Source organism: Anser cygnoides, chromosome 6 (assembly GCF_040182565.1).
Source record: "Anser cygnoides isolate HZ-2024a breed goose chromosome 6, Taihu_goose_T2T_genome, whole genome shotgun sequence".
NCBI lineage: Eukaryota > Metazoa > Chordata > Aves > Anseriformes > Anatidae > Anser > Anser cygnoides.
Window position 1 is genome coordinate 22,742,196 of NC_089878.1, and position 17,111 is coordinate 22,759,306.

The 17,111-nt window shown below is 38.5% G+C and overlaps 2 protein-coding genes and 1 long non-coding RNA gene across 11 annotated transcripts in view; 2 read left to right on the forward strand and 1 right to left on the reverse strand.

The window, feature by feature from the left end:
- Nucleotides 1-11,311, forward strand: part of LOC106029948 (sodium channel protein type 1 subunit alpha) — a 98,161-nt gene extending 86,850 nt beyond the window's left edge. For all 8 annotated transcript variants that reach the window (XM_066999719.1, XM_066999720.1, XM_066999718.1 and 5 more), the window contains 5 exons: nt 3,220-3,273; nt 3,625-3,762; nt 7,017-7,121; nt 7,967-8,237; nt 8,580-11,311. In XM_066999719.1, coding sequence (XP_066855820.1) covers nt 3,220-3,273; nt 3,625-3,762; nt 7,017-7,121; nt 7,967-8,237; nt 8,580-9,748 — 1,737 coding nt within the window. In that variant the 3' untranslated portion in view covers nt 9,749-11,311. The remainder of the gene's footprint in view (nt 1-3,219; nt 3,274-3,624; nt 3,763-7,016; nt 7,122-7,966; nt 8,238-8,579) is intronic.
- A 278-nt stretch (nt 11,312-11,589) lies between these two features.
- Nucleotides 11,590-17,042, reverse strand: LOC136791125 (uncharacterized). The gene is made up of 2 exons (XR_010832458.1): nt 16,908-17,042; nt 11,590-12,263 (listed from the first exon to the last, which is right to left on the reverse strand). It is a non-coding gene; the product is annotated as an uncharacterized lncRNA (long non-coding RNA).
- Nucleotides 16,907-17,111, forward strand: part of TTC21B (tetratricopeptide repeat domain 21B) — a 36,488-nt gene continuing 36,283 nt past the window's right edge. Inside the window, exon 1 of one of the 2 annotated variants that reach the window (XM_048061337.2) lies at nt 16,907-17,110. In XM_048061337.2, coding sequence (XP_047917294.2) covers nt 16,922-17,110 — 189 coding nt within the window. In that variant the 5' untranslated portion in view covers nt 16,907-16,921. The remainder of the gene's footprint in view (nt 17,111) is intronic. The other variant, XM_048061338.2, reaches the window with a different exon arrangement.

Here is a 17,111-nt window from a genome sequence, read left to right on the forward strand (position 1 = left end):
GTTTATATCCAGGATAAAATGTGGCAAATCTCTATGTCCCTATTATTACATTATTCTGCTGTTACCAATATAAGGAAGAAAACAGATCTTGATAAATGTAAGGTATAAAATCAGAAGATGAAGTCAAGGGCTATAAGAGAGATTAGGATGGCTTCAAAGTTACGACAGGTTAGTATTTTAAAAAATCAAGACAAAAGTTTATCTCCAAAAGGGAATAAGAATGTTCCTGATGATTATTTCTGGTAAGGAAATAGAGGGATGCAACTTCAGCTGTACTTCTAACTTCACTGGATAATATTCATCAGGAGAAAATATTTATGTACTTTGAACAATAGAAAAGTAGTTTGGGAGATTTTTGTTTTTCTATGTTTGAATCTGCATTTGAATTTGTCTTTCAAATTTCATTGGGGAAAAACATTTGGAATAGATATAATCTTTGAAATCATGACTTACTCCTGATTTAGTGTCACTAAAAAGACACAATATAATTGTATATTTGAGTATAGAAACATGAAACTAAGATTTTGGGCTCTTTGTCATATTTGCGGATTGTTTTCTATTCAGTATGCACAAATGCCCAAATAATACCTTATTTCTGCTGAAGAAAATCTGTTGCTGACAAATTTAAGCCTAACAAAAAGAGGCCTAAGTTTCTACTGAATGCAGCAGAAACAATGCTATTTGATGCTTTGATACTGAACCATTGGTTCAATTAATTGCTCAGGCAACATTTGAAAATTAGAAATTCTCCTACTGAGCTGAGTCTTCTGCTATGGAAATTACAGAATCAATTTTTTTTTACAACTAAATTCTTGACTAATGTTTTTGCATAATGATGCAAAGTGACTACAGTCACTGTTTCCTAATGATTTGCAGAAGGGATTAAGAAGAAAAATAATATGATGAGGGAGTGTATTTTATTACTGAAACTTAATTAATTTGGGGGATTTTTTTTTCCCTCACTTCTTCAAGAACGGTAAAATCTTATGGTTTTGTGAATGTGCGTTGTGGAAAGCACAGATTTTATTTTAGATATGTTGAACTGCAAGAAAGTAACACTATCTTCATATTTTTCCATTTCCACAGTCTTTTCAAGTTGCCTTCTTAATAATAAAAAGGAGTATACAACAGTTCAGATAGTTCTTCAGATCTTTTTCCTAGCTCTGACTGAAACATATTGTTTATGAGTTCTTTACTAATGATGACACACAACTTGATATTTTAAAATTAGTCTTTTTTTTTTTTTTCCTTTGCACTCTAGTTATTCTAGGCCACACTGATAAATTTACAAAAAAAAAAAAAGTCAGTTTGCCTGGAAGGTGATATGCAACAACTATCATCTGTATTAATAAGTGACAACAGCACACACTTCAAGGAAGAGCCACTTTATCACTTGCGTCATCTTTCCTGTATAAAAATATGCCTATTATTTCCATTTAGTGTTTCAGGTCGAAGTGCTGATTTCAACCAAACTCATGACATTCCAAGAAACACAAATAATATACCAAGACAGAAACAAAAGCAGTGTCTGTAAAACATATGAATTAATCATCCTGACCTCTTTAGATCTAATACGACCTCAGCTAAAATACTGAGTCTACATTTGGCTACCATTTCAAGAGATGAACTAGTAAAAGACAACCCAGAGGAAAATGAATGATCTGAGTTTTGGAAACCAAGATCTACATGAAAAGATGGAAGGAAGACTGAAGATTATTTAACCTAAAGAAGAAAGGCAGCAATAATCAGTTTGCAAAGAAGTAAAAGGTGCTGCACAAAGGATGATTAGTTCTCCACATCTGAAAGGGTTATTAGAAGTTACAGCCCTAATTGGCAACAGGAGGATTTAGATATTTGGAAACAATAAAGACAAGTGCTGGAATATTTTTGATAAAGTTGTGGATCATTGAAAGTCTTTGAGAACAAGTTAAACATCTGTTAGGAATTACATAAACAAAACTGATCCTACCACTTGCAATCCCTTGCAGTCTGAATATTCCACATGGACTTTACATTCTTCAGTTATGTGACGCTTGTTTCAGATTTATTGGTCCTCTAACACTACACTTTGATTTCACCATTGCACTGTAAATTGCCTGAATTGCTTTTTTTTTTTTTTTTCTTGGGTGTGTGTTTGTTGGCCCCCAGTGTGGAAGTCATTGTATAGTGGATTTGCAATTTGCATCTCAGGAAAATCATGCTCTTTTTATTATTCCAATATTTCGAAAGAGTAAGGCACCTCTTTTCCTTTAAGAAAATAATTCCTTTTCATTTTAAGTTCACTTCAGGGTAACACCAGCTGCTTTGTATGCTGCATAAGCAAAGCTTTTTGAAACCTCTGTTAGAAATGAAACCTGAAGATGATGGAGGTATAGCAATAACCATGAACAGCATTCCCTTCCGGGCTTGTTTCTGCAACTAACCTCTGTGGAAAGGAATATAAAGGAACCAATGATCTGCAGCCTCAGGCTGCAAATACAACTGAGAAAATAAGTTTCTGTTTCAAACACTCAGATGAAGCAATCTACAACTAGTTGTCAAATATAAAAATGTACAGATTTGGGGCAAAGGAAATAGCTGTAAAAGTTCACTGAGTGCTGCCACCTATAAGGCATATTAAATCTTTGATGCACAGAAAACACATCCTATTTTTAACAGATCATTTTAAAACATATCTGAGGGATATAGCCTCTATAAAAAACAATAAAATGTATGAAAAGTGAAAATAGGATCACTATATAGGATAAAATATTTTAAAGTAGATAAAAATCAAAATTCTCATGGATAGTAACATAAAATTCTTTTTTTTCTGAGCTGATCAAATCTTTGGTTCCAACCTTTCTAACTGGTTTGAAGGGGATGAACTACACATCAGTATTCATTGGTGGCACTGAGTTACAAAAGGCTATTTCTCAGCTGTACATAGCCTTTGCCATTGATATGACTGATAAACATTTAATCCACTAAAATGATACTGCATTCTATCATTTGTAATAAATAATTAGAAGGAAGCTAATTACATTTACTGCTTAAAATGGGGGGGAGGGGGAGGATAAACAGTAGTGTATCTTATGAGTACCTCTGAAGAAAACCAGGAGACAAAATTACTGAGAAATTTTATGTTATACTGGTTATTCCTGGTATTGTACTAGGTTGCTGGTAATAGTTATATGAATTTTTTTAAAGTTATATGCCTAAATAGGTGTGTACTGTTCACAGGCTACATTTAAAGGCTGGATGGATATTATGTATGCAGCTATTGACTCAAGAGATGTAAGTACTCCAAATATTTTAAATTATCTTAGTTTTTTTTTTTTTTTTTTCCGAAGGTCTGCCTATTAGCAAGTGTATATATATCTTCCAAAAGCAATTAATATCTATACAATAGAATAAAACAAATTTAAATGAACCAATATGAGATTCTGCTGTAGCAAATTGTGGTATCAAATTGATTGCAAACTGCCAGATATTGTCAGTAATAGATGGAATGGACAAAAATACATTGGTGTAAGTGACAAGGATATAAAGGATATTTTGTCCAAGACTGCTGCTTGTTCAGTTGGAATTTTCTACAGAAACTGTACAAATTTTATATATATATATATATTTTTTTTTTTCCTTCAGGTATTACAGCAACCCAAGTATGAAGACAACCTGTACATGTATTTATATTTTGTCATCTTTATCATCTTTGGGTCATTTTTCACGCTGAACCTGTTCATTGGTGTCATTATTGATAACTTCAATCAGCAAAAAAAGAAGATAAGTATTGTTTCATTTCTCTTCTAAAGACAGTGCAGAATATTGCCTTTCAGTAGGTGCATGATACATACAATGTACACCTAAGGTTTGTTCAAAATTTTAAAAGCTGAAGAATACTGGGGTATAAAAGATGTTGTATACATTCACTTTGTAAGATTTTACACTGTAGTGAATCAGACACACCCTTCTGCTTTCAATGCTCAGTTTAGTCTTCCTCAAGTCATCGTCTTTTTCATGCCTAAACAAATAAAATATTGTTATGGGATAAAACCCCTGATTTAGGCCTCTATATTAAAGCATTCATAATTTCTTCCTTTTTTTTTTCTTCATGATTTGTAGTGATTTTATCAGCACACAAAAAGTGGCTACTTCTAAAAAGTTCTGAAAAATAAAGCATAATTTCATCACACTACTACAGGTGCTGTTTTAATGATCCTGAGTATTCAATGGCTCACACAAGTTCTGTTTTGTGGCACTGAACAATCTGAAACTGCACATTAGAGGAGTGATTTATAACTGCCTCCGAGCATTTTTTAACTCTTTCATAGTGCAGATATGAATAATCTCACTGGCATGGATGGTCTGAGTATCAGCTGCTTATCTTTAAAATCAACTTCTTGGATAAATGTCTAGATCACAGACAACCTACATTTGATAACTATGAGATTTTTCCCAATTCTGTCTTCTTGATTTTTAGAAAATGTCTGCCTATGCCAAAATATCTTCCAGGTTACATTTGAAATTGATCTGTAGCTCAAAACCATGATATTTGTTATCTTTGTCTCTGTTAATGTGTTAACTCTGTGAAGGTTAGCTTTATCTCAGGACTGATCGTAAGGCAATGGGACCTAGATGACATTTTCTGTCAGTTCCATAAATTACAGGCACTATAGATATTGAGTGAACCTTTAACATTACTCATCTGTAGTACTTCCATGTGATGTAGAAAGACTAAGCAAATACAAGAGCTACAAAATCAGGTAGGATTCAAGTTGAGTATACACCTAATATTTATCAAATGGATGTAAAGCCTATCCTGTTTTACTTAGAAGCATGATCCTTTGGTTCATTTGGATGTCAACTCTCCCACAAAGCACATAACCAAAATCATTGCAAAGATGTGTACTTTATCTTTACTCTTATTTTACAAGACAGGTTATCCCTGAGCACCAATGAACATCATCTGTCTTTTGAAATATTAGTGCCACTTGAATTTTCAGAAAAGAGAAGCATGCCCAGTCCCTGGAAGTGTTAAAGGCGAGGCTGGATGGGGCTTTCAGCAACCTAGTCTAGTGGAAGGTGTCCCTGCCCATGGGAGGGGGGGATGGAATTAGGTGATCTTTAAGGTCCCTTCCAACCCAAACCATTCTGTGATTCTATGATTTTATGCATGCTTGATGCCTACCATCACAAATTCTTCTGTACCATTTTTGATCAAAAATAGTACTGAATCCACAGAAGTTTTTATCTGCTGCTTCATCAAATATTGCTTAGGCAGTTAGGATTCTCCAAGCTGCTGAAGCTGGCCATCCCTTTGTCCTTCAACTTTCAGCTGATGTTAAATTAAAAAAAAAAAAACAACAAAAAAACTGTGATCTGTGCCCTGATTCTGGAAGGGATATAAACATTACTTAACAACCTCCGAATTCTCTGAAGACATTATGATCTAGTCAGATTATCTTTAAACACTGACTGGCTTAGTTCTGAATGTTTCAGTTTCAGAATCCATCAGAAATCTTTTCCACACTTAGAAAATCACAATATTGGAATTTTATCCAATAATGTGGAAAAGGATTGGCAGGGATTAGTGTAAGGTGTCATTTTTCTCATTGAATCTTCTGGCAGGTTACCTGGAGTATTTGGGGCATTTTAACCATCAAGACAATCATGATAACTTCCATGAAAATCCACTTTTTTGAAATATAAGCACATCTATTCAAACAACTATATCTTTAGTCACTAATCTTGATTTTCTAAATGACTGATCAACATTTGCCTATCCAATAGAGAACAGCTACCTATAAGTTACTCATATGCAGTGCTTTTTATAAACTCTTGAGAGAAGGATGTTCGTTAAGGTTTAACAAGAAGTTTAACAAGACCAACTGCTGGGTCCTACACCTGGGACGGGGCAACCCTGGCTATACGTACAGACTGGGCGATGAGATGCTGGAGAGCAGCCCCGCAGAGAGGGATCTGGGGGTTTTGGTTCACAGCAAGCTGAATATGAGCCAGTAGTGTGCCCTGGCAGCCAGAAGGGCCAACTGTATCCTAGGGTGCCTCAGGCACGGCACTGCTAGTCAGTCGAGGAAAGTGAGTGTCCCACTCTGCTCTACGCTGGTGAGGCCTCGCCTCGAGCACTGTGTGCAGTTCTGGGCACCACAATACAAAAAGGACGACAAACTGTTGGAAAGCGTCCAGAGAAGGGCTACAAAGACAGTGAAGGGCCTAGAGGGGAAGACGTATGAGGAGCAGTTGAGGTCACTGGGCCTGTTCAGCCTGGAAAAGATGAGGCTGAGGGGAGACCTCATCGTGGCCTACAGCTTCCTCATGAGGGGATGTGGAGGGGCAAGCGCTGATCTATTCTCTTTAGTGACCAATGATAGGACCTGAGGAAATGGTGTCAAGCTGAGGCAGGCTGGATATCATGGAGAGGTTCTTCACTGAGAGGGTTGCCACGCACTGGAACAGGCTCCCCAGGGACGTGGTCAAGGCACCAACCCTGTCGGAGTTTAAGAAGCGTGTAAATTAGAGTCTGTTTTGGTACAAAAATGACTAGCCCTGGTAAAAAATGACTTACTATTTGGATTTAGAGGCATTGTGCCAAGAAGCCATTTCAAAACAGTTACAAAAGGGGGTCACCTTCGTCAGACATGACACTTTTTAGTCTGTGTCAGGTACTAAAAGTCTGACAAAAAAAATACTGGGGCCTATGTATGTAATTGAGTTAGATGTCCTATTTATCATTTCTGACAGCGTATGTAGGCCTATCTCCAGATATAATGAAGCTTTAAACTAAAAATTCACTAAATGGTTAACTAAGCTTCATAGTACATGTTAGTATTAACTGAAGATAGCTACTGGTAAGAGCAGTTCAAGCTTGTGCATATCATTCTCCTAGTGTCAGTTTATATCTGTGTCCTCATAGTAACACATATATAATAAATATATGTAATTAATCACCTTTCACTTTAACAAATTTTCAACACTGAATATAAATGTGATTATAACCAGATTTGATATCATGTTTTTACTTTGGAGGTCAAGACATATTTATGACAGAAGAGCAGAAGAAATACTACAATGCAATGAAAAAGTTGGGATCCAAAAAACCGCAAAAACCTATACCAAGACCAGGGGTAAAATTATTTCTATATATCAGGCCAATAGCTATTCATGAACAGCAAATTTTTACTGATATAGAGAGAGCCAGTTTGTATTCATGTACAAATTACCATTAGCTGGTTTATCAGTCAGGAAAAATGAGTATTTTGCTCAACAAACTATAAGCAACCTATCTTCTTTCGAAAATAATCTTTAAAATTACCAAACACTCTCTTGATTTATGATCCATCAGTCATAATACATTATAAAATTTCTGTACTTTGAAACCATTTGATGATTTTTTTTAATGTATTTGCTGGATTTGCTGTAATGTTTCCTGAAAATTTCAAGCAAAAATGTTCACAGTAAAAAGCAACAATGAGTAGTCTGGACTAAGCTAAATGTTTTCCCATTCAATTATTTGAAGTAACTTTAAAAGGAATGGTAAGATAGTAAAGCCAAACAGAAGTTACAACACAAAATTAAAAGTGATTGTATGATTTCCATGGATCCATTTTCATGGCTATGCTTTAAGGAAGGACCATGTTTAATCACATGATCTCATTCTCTGTTTTTCTGTAAGGGCTCAATCTTACTCATTTCACAGAACAGAAAGTGCATGAGGCAAAAGCTTGCATGTAACAGTGAAATCAGAACACAACAGAGCTAAACTTCATGATTCTGCCAGGTAGCACACAAAAAAAGGTAGACTGAACTAAATTGTTGTATTCACTTTGATTTGACTACTCTAGTTAAGTTACCTACATATATTTTCATAGAAGTTTCATAGGCTTTACTACATATATTTTTCTACTTTCTTCTAAAAGGAAAAGAAAAACAATTACAGTTTATATTGGATTTTTTTTTCTTTTCTCCTCAGAACAAATTCCAAGGCATGGTCTTTGATTTTGTGACACAACAAGCATTTGACATCAGCATTATGATTCTTATCTGTCTTAACATGGTTACCATGATGGTAGAAACTGACGACCAGAGTAAAGAAATGGAAAATATTTTATACTGGATAAACCTGGTGTTCATTGTCCTTTTCACTGGAGAATGTGTCCTGAAATTAATTTCACTCCGACATTATTATTTCACTATAGGCTGGAACATTTTTGATTTTGTAGTTGTCATTCTCTCAATAGTAGGTAAGTTGTGTTTATTAACCTAAAAAGACAGTCAAATAAATATAATGTGAACTTTTACTCAATAGAGCTATGCAGTTGGCTTTTGCCATTGCAAGGTTTATTAACTGTTATGAAAGTGTTCATTTTATCTAATAACGTACCTAATCCAGCTATCATAATTGTAATCATTCAACATATATTGCACAAGCAAATATTAAGTATAACTGGTAACAAATTATGCAAGAATACACGGAATATCTTTAGTTGCTACACAGAACATCAATTTTAAAACTATTTTTCTAAATTACCACTATAATATGGAGATTAAGTGGTAATATATATATATATATTTTCCTATTTTAGGTATGTTTTTAGCTGAGATGATTGAAAAGTATTTTGTGTCCCCCACTTTGTTCCGAGTCATCCGACTTGCCAGAATAGGTCGAATCCTGCGTCTCATTAAAGGCGCTAAGGGAATCCGCACTCTGCTCTTTGCTTTGATGATGTCTCTTCCTGCTTTGTTCAACATTGGTCTGCTGCTGTTCCTGGTCATGTTTATCTATGCGATATTTGGCATGTCCAACTTTGCCTACGTTAAGAGGGAAGCTGGGATTGATGACATGTTCAACTTTGAAACATTTGGCAACAGCATGATCTGCCTCTTTCAAATCACCACATCTGCTGGCTGGGATGGTTTGTTAGCCCCAATTCTGAACAGTGGGAAGCCGGACTGTGACCCTGACAAACCTCATCCGGGGAGCTCTGTTAAAGGCGACTGCGGCAACCCTTCCGTTGGGATTTTCTTCTTTGTCAGCTACATCATCATATCCTTTCTGGTAGTGGTGAACATGTACATTGCTGTGATTCTGGAGAACTTTGGTGTTGCCACTGAAGAAAGTGCTGAACCCCTGAGCGAGGATGACTTTGAGATGTTCTATGAAGTCTGGGAGAAGTTTGATCCAGATGCAACACAATTTATGGAATTTGAGAAACTGTCTGATTTTGCAGCAGCACTTGATCCGCCTCTTCACCTACCCAAACCAAACAAAGTCCAGCTTATTGCAATGGATCTGCCCATGGTAAGCGGTGACAGAATTCACTGCCTTGACATCTTGTTTGCTTTCACAAAGCGTGTCCTGGGGGAAAGTGGGGAAATGGATGCCCTCAGAATACAAATGGAAGACCGATTTATGGCATCAAACCCTTCAAAAGCTTCCTATGAACCAATTACAACAACATTAAAAAGAAAACAAGAAGAAGTATCTGCTGTCATTATTCAGCGTGCTTACAGACGTCATCTTTTAAAACGAACAGTAAAACAAGCTTCCTTTATCTATAACAAAAACAAAATGGAAGGAGGAGCTGGTCAGGGTATGAAAGATGAAATCCTTATTGACAAGTTAAATGAAAACTCATTTACAGAGAAAACTGATATAACCGCATCAACGGCAGTTTGTCCACCTTCTTATGATCGTGTAACAAGGCTAGTCAAAGAAAAGCATGAAAAGGAAGACAAGGACGTTCAGAAATAAAAATAAATAGCAAGCAAAATCATCTACGTACAAAACAGTTCATAGCCTGTAAGGGTGATGTGTTTGTGTCAACAGGATTCCTGCTGGAGGTCTATGCCAAACTGACAATTTTTACAAATATACTGTACATTAAAGGTCAGTGCCTATTAAAAGACAGTGACCCCTCGTCAGTAACTGTGACTGTGACATGGGGAAACAACCATGACAGGAGGTTACTGTTATCACTACCAGCTGACACTGCTGAAGAGGAGAGAAAAAATGGCTACTCAGACTGTAGGGACCAGCTAAAGGGGTGCAAACCAAGTAGTTGTGTGTTTAGCATAAAACAATACAATAACTATATCCACTGTTTGCATTTCAACTGCCACATGTCATATTTTTACAAATCTGTGTTGGTGGATTCATCTTTTTTTTATTCATATGTTGTTTATTATATGTGACTATTTTTGTAAATGGGGCTTCTGTTGGGGAAGGGGGTCAAGCACTACTTTACAGGTATAAGAGCCAGGTGTTCTACTATGCGACTAATACACACACAGAAATGATTTGCATGAAGGCATGCTGCACTTATAGACCATGCATGAAAATAACATTAAGTCACGAAGAACAACTGATTTTAGCTCAGTGTTTCTGGAAAGGAATAATAAATTCTGAGGTGCTTAATTAATGTATTCATGTTATATCACAACCAAACCAGTCTTGGTATGCCTGTAAAGTACCCTGTAACTCACAAGAACAGTAAAACCAGATTTTTTTATTTATTTTATTTTATTTTATTTTATTTTATTATTTTTTTTTTTTTTGCACAGACCATTAAGTTTCAGAAAATGCAAACTTCTTTCTAGGTCTGGAGTCACAGATTCTGTATTTGTCAAATGTCCTTCTGCATACAAAATGAACCTGCCCTCAAATCGCCAAAATAATCAGAAAGAGCCCTTTATAATGTTGTTCTGCTTTATCCTGCAGTATTGTTTAGCCATCTTCAGCTCTCAGTAAGGTTGATGTTGTGTATGCTAATGAAAAGCCCTCTGCTGTGTAAATAGTAATTTTTAACCTGTGGTGCATGTTTGAGCAAACAGATAATGATGACCTGAGCACATTTATTGCATCAAATATGTACCACAATAAGTGTAGTCTGCAAGCTTTCAACAGGTTAAACTACGTATTATCTACCATTATAGATAGTTTGGATGCTATCAATGCATGTTTATATTGCCTATGCTGCTGTTCCTTTGACCGTCCAGGATTCTTAAATATGGAAAGCCATACATCAGAACTAAATGAAATAAACTATTTGAGACCTCATTCCTCCATAACATTAAGCAATATTTTGCAGCTATTTAGGAGCTTATTTGATTTACATTTTTGAATTTTCAGTGAAAAGCATATAGTGTATATCCAAACTGTACAGACGTTTAAAAATACTAAACCTGTTGAAAATAATATTAGAATTTTATAAGCAAATATAAATACTGTAAAAATCATTTTATTTTATTTTTCAGCATTATGTACATAAAACAAGAACTGAATTTTATCTTCAGGTTGATGTCACACCATTATTTTTTTTTACTTTCTGTCCATAGCACTTTTCCACAGAAGAACTCCAGAGAACAAGATGTGACTACGAGAACAGATAGTTGTCTTATTTTTTACTGTATTTGCAAACATGTCAATACTTTCTGCAAAATAAGTTCATAATTTGCTTTTAAAACTCTAAGGTTTTTTTTGCAGTTGAAAAAAGATGTGAAGTTTTAATTGAATGTCTAAGCAGTGCCTGCATCACAAGTTTTCAGATACACTCTTCCTTTCACAGAATCTTTTTTTTCCCTCATATTTACTCACCTATGTTTTTATTATTATTATTCACACTGCACTAGAACAGTTCTAAATGTTATCTTGGGTCCACAGTATTTTTTCACAAAGAGAAAGTAGCAAAATTGTTTAATCAAACACATCAGGACATTTTATGTTTCTTACACAGGAAAATTAAATATAGATTACTTTTATTAAGATTATTGACTAATACTATATTAGTGAACTGCATGCAGGAAAATGCTACTATTACCCTAACTGATGCTAAATAACATCATTAATGCGCCAAAATAATAAAGATTACATTTTTTATTGTATGTTCCTTTTGTCTTTATTATCTGACATTAATTTTAAAAAGGTATGTTTCCAAAAATTTCTAATTTTGCATGTTAGACACTGAATACGATGATTCTGTATATTTCTATAATACTGCACAGATTAAGTCCATGAGTTAACGGAGCCACTCCATGCACTGGAGTCATCAACAGCTAAATATTAGAGCTGTCCTGAATGCATCCTAGGAGGCTCACAGCATTTACAGGAATGTGAAAAACTGAGCATTCTCGAACTTACAAAGACAAAACGAGGACTGAAAATAGTACCAGATACAAGGTATTCCCAACTTTGGACCTGAGAACCAATTTATTCTTGCTGACGGCTGCTCACAGATAGGACACAGAACATCTCATATTCAGGAACATTTCTGAAAAAGGTGAACCAGCATTGTAATAAACGACCATTATTTTTTTTCTCAGATTTTTTTAAAGAACCTTTCTGAACCATTGTTTTCCTAGAAGATGTTGTCTGTGATATTTCAGTCATCATCATTTCAATACTCATATTGACAAAAGCAAATGCAGCTGGGAAACGGGCCTGTCATTTATTCCTTATCAATTGCTTCAGTGAATTTATGAAGACATTAATTTTATATGCTTACATTATTTTATATTGCATCCTCCTACAAGTTACAGTGAAAAAAGTCAGTGTTGAACACTGAACTTAGTATAAAACCAGTCTGTGAGCTATCATATTCCACATGCCTGAGTTATTAACATAGAAATAAAATTTCATCTTTCCTGAAACTTGTTCCAGATCTTTTGAGGGAATTAAAAAAAGTGTTTCTCCCATGTACATAATTCAATTTCTGCTTAAAGTTGTTTTCAAATTAATCATGAATAAAAAGTCTAAAACTTTGACAGAAAAGCTTATCAAAGTAAAAAAAATAATTATTTTCAGATTGAGATGTAGACAAAATATGTTTTAAAAAGTTACCTTGGAAAATATGTAAATTATCCATAAACCAACAAGAACAGACTGCTTCAAAAATAGGTAGTAAATTGAATAACGTTATTTAATTTTCTATCCACGTTTCAAAACTCTGCTTTTCTCAAGGAGGTAGCTTTTAAGATAAATTAGCATTATGTCACTATGACTGCAGATTGCAGGTAATAGCAACATAAGAATAATTGTTTCTCATATCTATTTTAGGTTACCAATGTTAAAGAAGCTGAAACATTACTTCAATACAGGCAAAGTATCTCTTGAAAGTTTATGTTTGTTTGTTTGTTTTGTGTTTTTTTTGTTTGTTTGTTTTTAACTATTTATTTTTCATTTTTTGAAGGATCATCAAGGAAAAGCAATTATTCCTATATTTCACTTTTTTAGCAACTTCCTACTTTATGGACAGTGTGTGATGGAGTAGAGCCGTATGTGATGAATTAATTTTAAAAGCTTACTCTGAAAGTTGTCTCCTCTTGAAGAATCATTGTCATCTACTAATTCAGTGCAACACTGGTTTGTCTCCTTGTATTAAATAGCTTTACTGGTGTTTTTCGCTTACATGTTAGATGGGCAAGACATCCATTCTAAAGGAAAGTTATTTAGGAATGATTGTTGGTGGTGTCTGGAAATGACAGACAGTGCCTCCATGTCAAGTGGAAAACTTGAATTTTACTAGATTTACTGTCTCCAATTCACCATTTGATTTTACTCTATTGCTATTTCATTTCTAGAGAGAAGTTTTACACAGCTTGAAGTGCTCAATACTGTGGTATTGGAGTGTGGGCGAGTTAGTTTTATGCCCAGACAAAAAAAAAAAAAAAAAAAGGATAAAAAATTTCTCAAAGCCTTCCATTCCAAACTGAGACAGTAACTGATGTAAATACTCAAGGGAGCGAGTCAATGGCATTTATGGTGAAATTCCTTCTTATCCCACTGCTTCCTTCATCTACCTGAGCTTAGGCCTCAGTCCCAGGCCCAGGCCCAGCGGCTGACGCATGGCCCTGCAGCACCAGCAAGGGCGCTTCTAGGGGTCAGGATGGAGATGGCTCCTCACTGGCCATGCCTGGAAGGGCCAGGACAGCGCAGCTACACAGTGTATGGAAGACAGCTTCCTGATCCAGCTGGCTAGTGAGCCTACAAGGCGGGGTGCCCCGCTAGACCTGCTGTTCACAAACAGAGAAAGACTTGTAGGAGATTTGGTGGTTGGAGCTGTGACAAGAGTGACCACAAAATGGCAGTTCTCTGTTCTTGGAGAAGTCAGGAGCAAGGTCAGTAAAACTGCTATCTTGGACTTCCAGAGGGCAGACTGAACTGTTCAGAAGATCAGGACACTGGTAGGGAGGGTCCCTTGGCAGTTAGTCCTGAAGGGCAGAGGGGTTCAAGAAGGCTGGACACTTCTCAAGAAGGAAGTCTTCAACGCACAGGAGCAAGCTGTCCCTGTGTGCTGTAAGATGAGCTGGATGGGAAGAAGAGGGACATGGCTGACCAGGGAACTTTTGTTGAGTCTCCAGAAGAAAAAGAGAGTTTATGTTCAGTGGAAGAAGGGACAAGCAGCTCAGGGAGAGCACAAGGAAGTTGCTAGCATATGTAGGGAAAAATCAGAAAGGCTAAAGCCCAGCATGAGCTCAACCTGGCCACTATAGTAAAAGATAACAGAAAATATTTTTATAAATATATTAACAGTAAGAGAAGGGCCAAGGAGAATCTCTATCCTCTACTGTATGTGGTGGGGAACATGACTACTGAGGATAAGGAAAAGGCTGAGATTCTCGATGCCTTCTTTACATCTGTCTTTAATAGTCAGACCACTTATCCTCAGGGTATTCAGCCTCCCAACCTGGAAGTCTGAGACAGGGAGCAGAAGAAACACCCATGATTCAGGTGGAAACAGTTAGAGACCTGCTGCTCCACCTGGACTGTCACAAGTCCATGGTGCCAGATGGGATCCACCTGAGGGTGCTGAGGGAACTGGCAGATGTCATTGCCGAGCTGCTTTCCATCATCTATCAGCAGTCATGGTCAACCGGAGAGGTCTCAGATGATGGGAGACTTGCTAATGTTATGCCCATCTATAAGAAGGGTCGTAAGAAGGAACCAGGGAACTACAGGCCTGTCAGCCTGACCCCGGTGCCAGGAAAGGTGATGAAACAGGTCATCTTGAATGCAATCATGCAGCATATATGGGACAATCAGGGGATCAGGCCCAGTCAGCATGGGTTCATGAAAGGCAAGTCCTGCCTGACCAACTTCATCTCCTTCTATGACTGGGTGACCCACCTGATGGATGAGGGTAAGGCTGTTGATGTAGTCTACCTAGACTTCAGCAAGACCTTTGACACAGTCTCCCATAGTATTCTCCTGGAGAAGGTGGCAGCCCATAGCTTGGACAGGCACACTCTTTGCTGGGTTAAAAACTGGCTGGACAGCCAGGCCCAGAGAGTAGTGATGTACGGAGTGAAATCCAGATGGCGACTGGTCACCAGTGGTGTTCCCCAGGGGTTGGTGTTGGGGCCCATCCTCTTAATATCTTTATTGATAATTTGGATGAGGGAATCGAGTGCACCCTCAGTAAGTTTGCAGATGACACCAAGTTGGGGGGAAGTGTCAATCTGCCCGAGGGTAGGAAGGCCCTGCAGAGGGACCTGGACAGGACGGGTTGATGGGCAGAGGCCAATGGGATGAGGTTCAATATGGCTGAGTGCTGGGTCCCACACTTTGGCCACAACCCCACACAACACTACAGGCTTGGGATAGAGTGGCTGGAAAGCTGTGCAGAGGAAAAGGATCTTGAGGTGTTGGTCAACGCTTGCCTGAACATGAGCCAGCAGCATGCCCAGGCAGCCAAGAAGGTCAATGGCATCCTGGCTTGTATCAGAAATAATGTAGCCAGCAGGACCAGTGAGGTGATTGTCCCCCTGTACTGTGCTCTGGAGAGGTTGCACCTCAAGTACTATGTTCTGTTTTGGGCCTCTGAGAGGTGTTGTTGAACACTTGCCTGAACATGAGCCAGCAGTGTGCCCAGGTGGCCAAGAAGGCCAATGGCATCCTGGTTTGTATCAGGAATAGTGTAGCCAGCAGGACCAGAGAGGTAATCGTCCCCTTGTGTTCTGCTCTGGTGAGGCCACACCTCAAGTACAGTGTTCAGTTTTGGGCCCCTCACTACAAGAAGGACATTGAGGCCCTGGAGCATGTCCAGAGCAGGGCTACAAAGCTGGTGAAGAGCCGAGAACACAAGTCCTCTGAGGAGCAGCTGAGGGAACTGGGGTTGTTTAGTCTGGAGAAGGCTCAGGGGAGACGTTATTGCTCTCTACAACTACCTGAAAGGAAGTTGTGGGGAGCTGGTGTAGGCCTCTTCTTGCAGATAACTAGTGATAGGACTAGAGGGGATGGTCTCCAGTTGCGCCAGAGGTGGTTTAGGTTAGAAATTAGGAGACATTGTTTCTCAGGAAGAGCAGTCAGGCATTGGAACGGGTTGCCCAGGGAAGTGGTGGAGTCACCATCCCTGGAAGTGTTCAAGGAAAGGCTGGAAGTGGTGCTTAAGGACATGGTTTAGTGAGTGACATTGGTGGTAGGGTGACGGTTGGACCACATGATCTTGGAAGTCTTTTCCAACATTAATAATTCTATGTTTCTGTGATTCTGTGGCTAAGTGCCGGATTCCACACTTTGGCCACAACTCCACACAACACTACAGGCTTGGGATAGAATGGCTGGAAAGCTGTGCAGAGGAAAAGGATCTTGAGGTGTTGGTAAATGCTTGCCTGAACATGAGCCAGCAGTGTGCCCAGGCAGCCAAGGCCAACAGCATCCTGGCTTTTATCAGGAATAGTGTAGCCAGCAGGACCAGGGAGGCGATCATCCCCTTGTACTCTGCTCTGGTGAGGCCGCACCTCGAGTACTGCGTTCAGTTTTGGGCCCCTCACTACAAGAAGGACATCAAGGCTCCATCAACCCTCCAAGCGCGGCGCAGAGAGCCCCGAGCCGCCCTCTGCCGCCCGCCCGGTAACACCCAATGCCAACTGCCTCTCCAGGTGCTCCGCCTCTGCCCAGGTGGCCCCGCCCCTACCTCCCGAGCGCGCAATGGGAGCGCCGGACCTGCTCGGGCGCAGTATTTCTTCCTGTGTCTCTCCCGCCTCCCTTCTCCTCGAGCCAACGGTAGGGCGCAATGCTGCGAGCCAGCCAATGGCCGCGTGCCGCTGCGCCCTTCCCCGCCCGTTCCGGCCGCGCTGGGTAGCAACGGCGGTGGCGATGGACGCCGACGGGTTGCGGG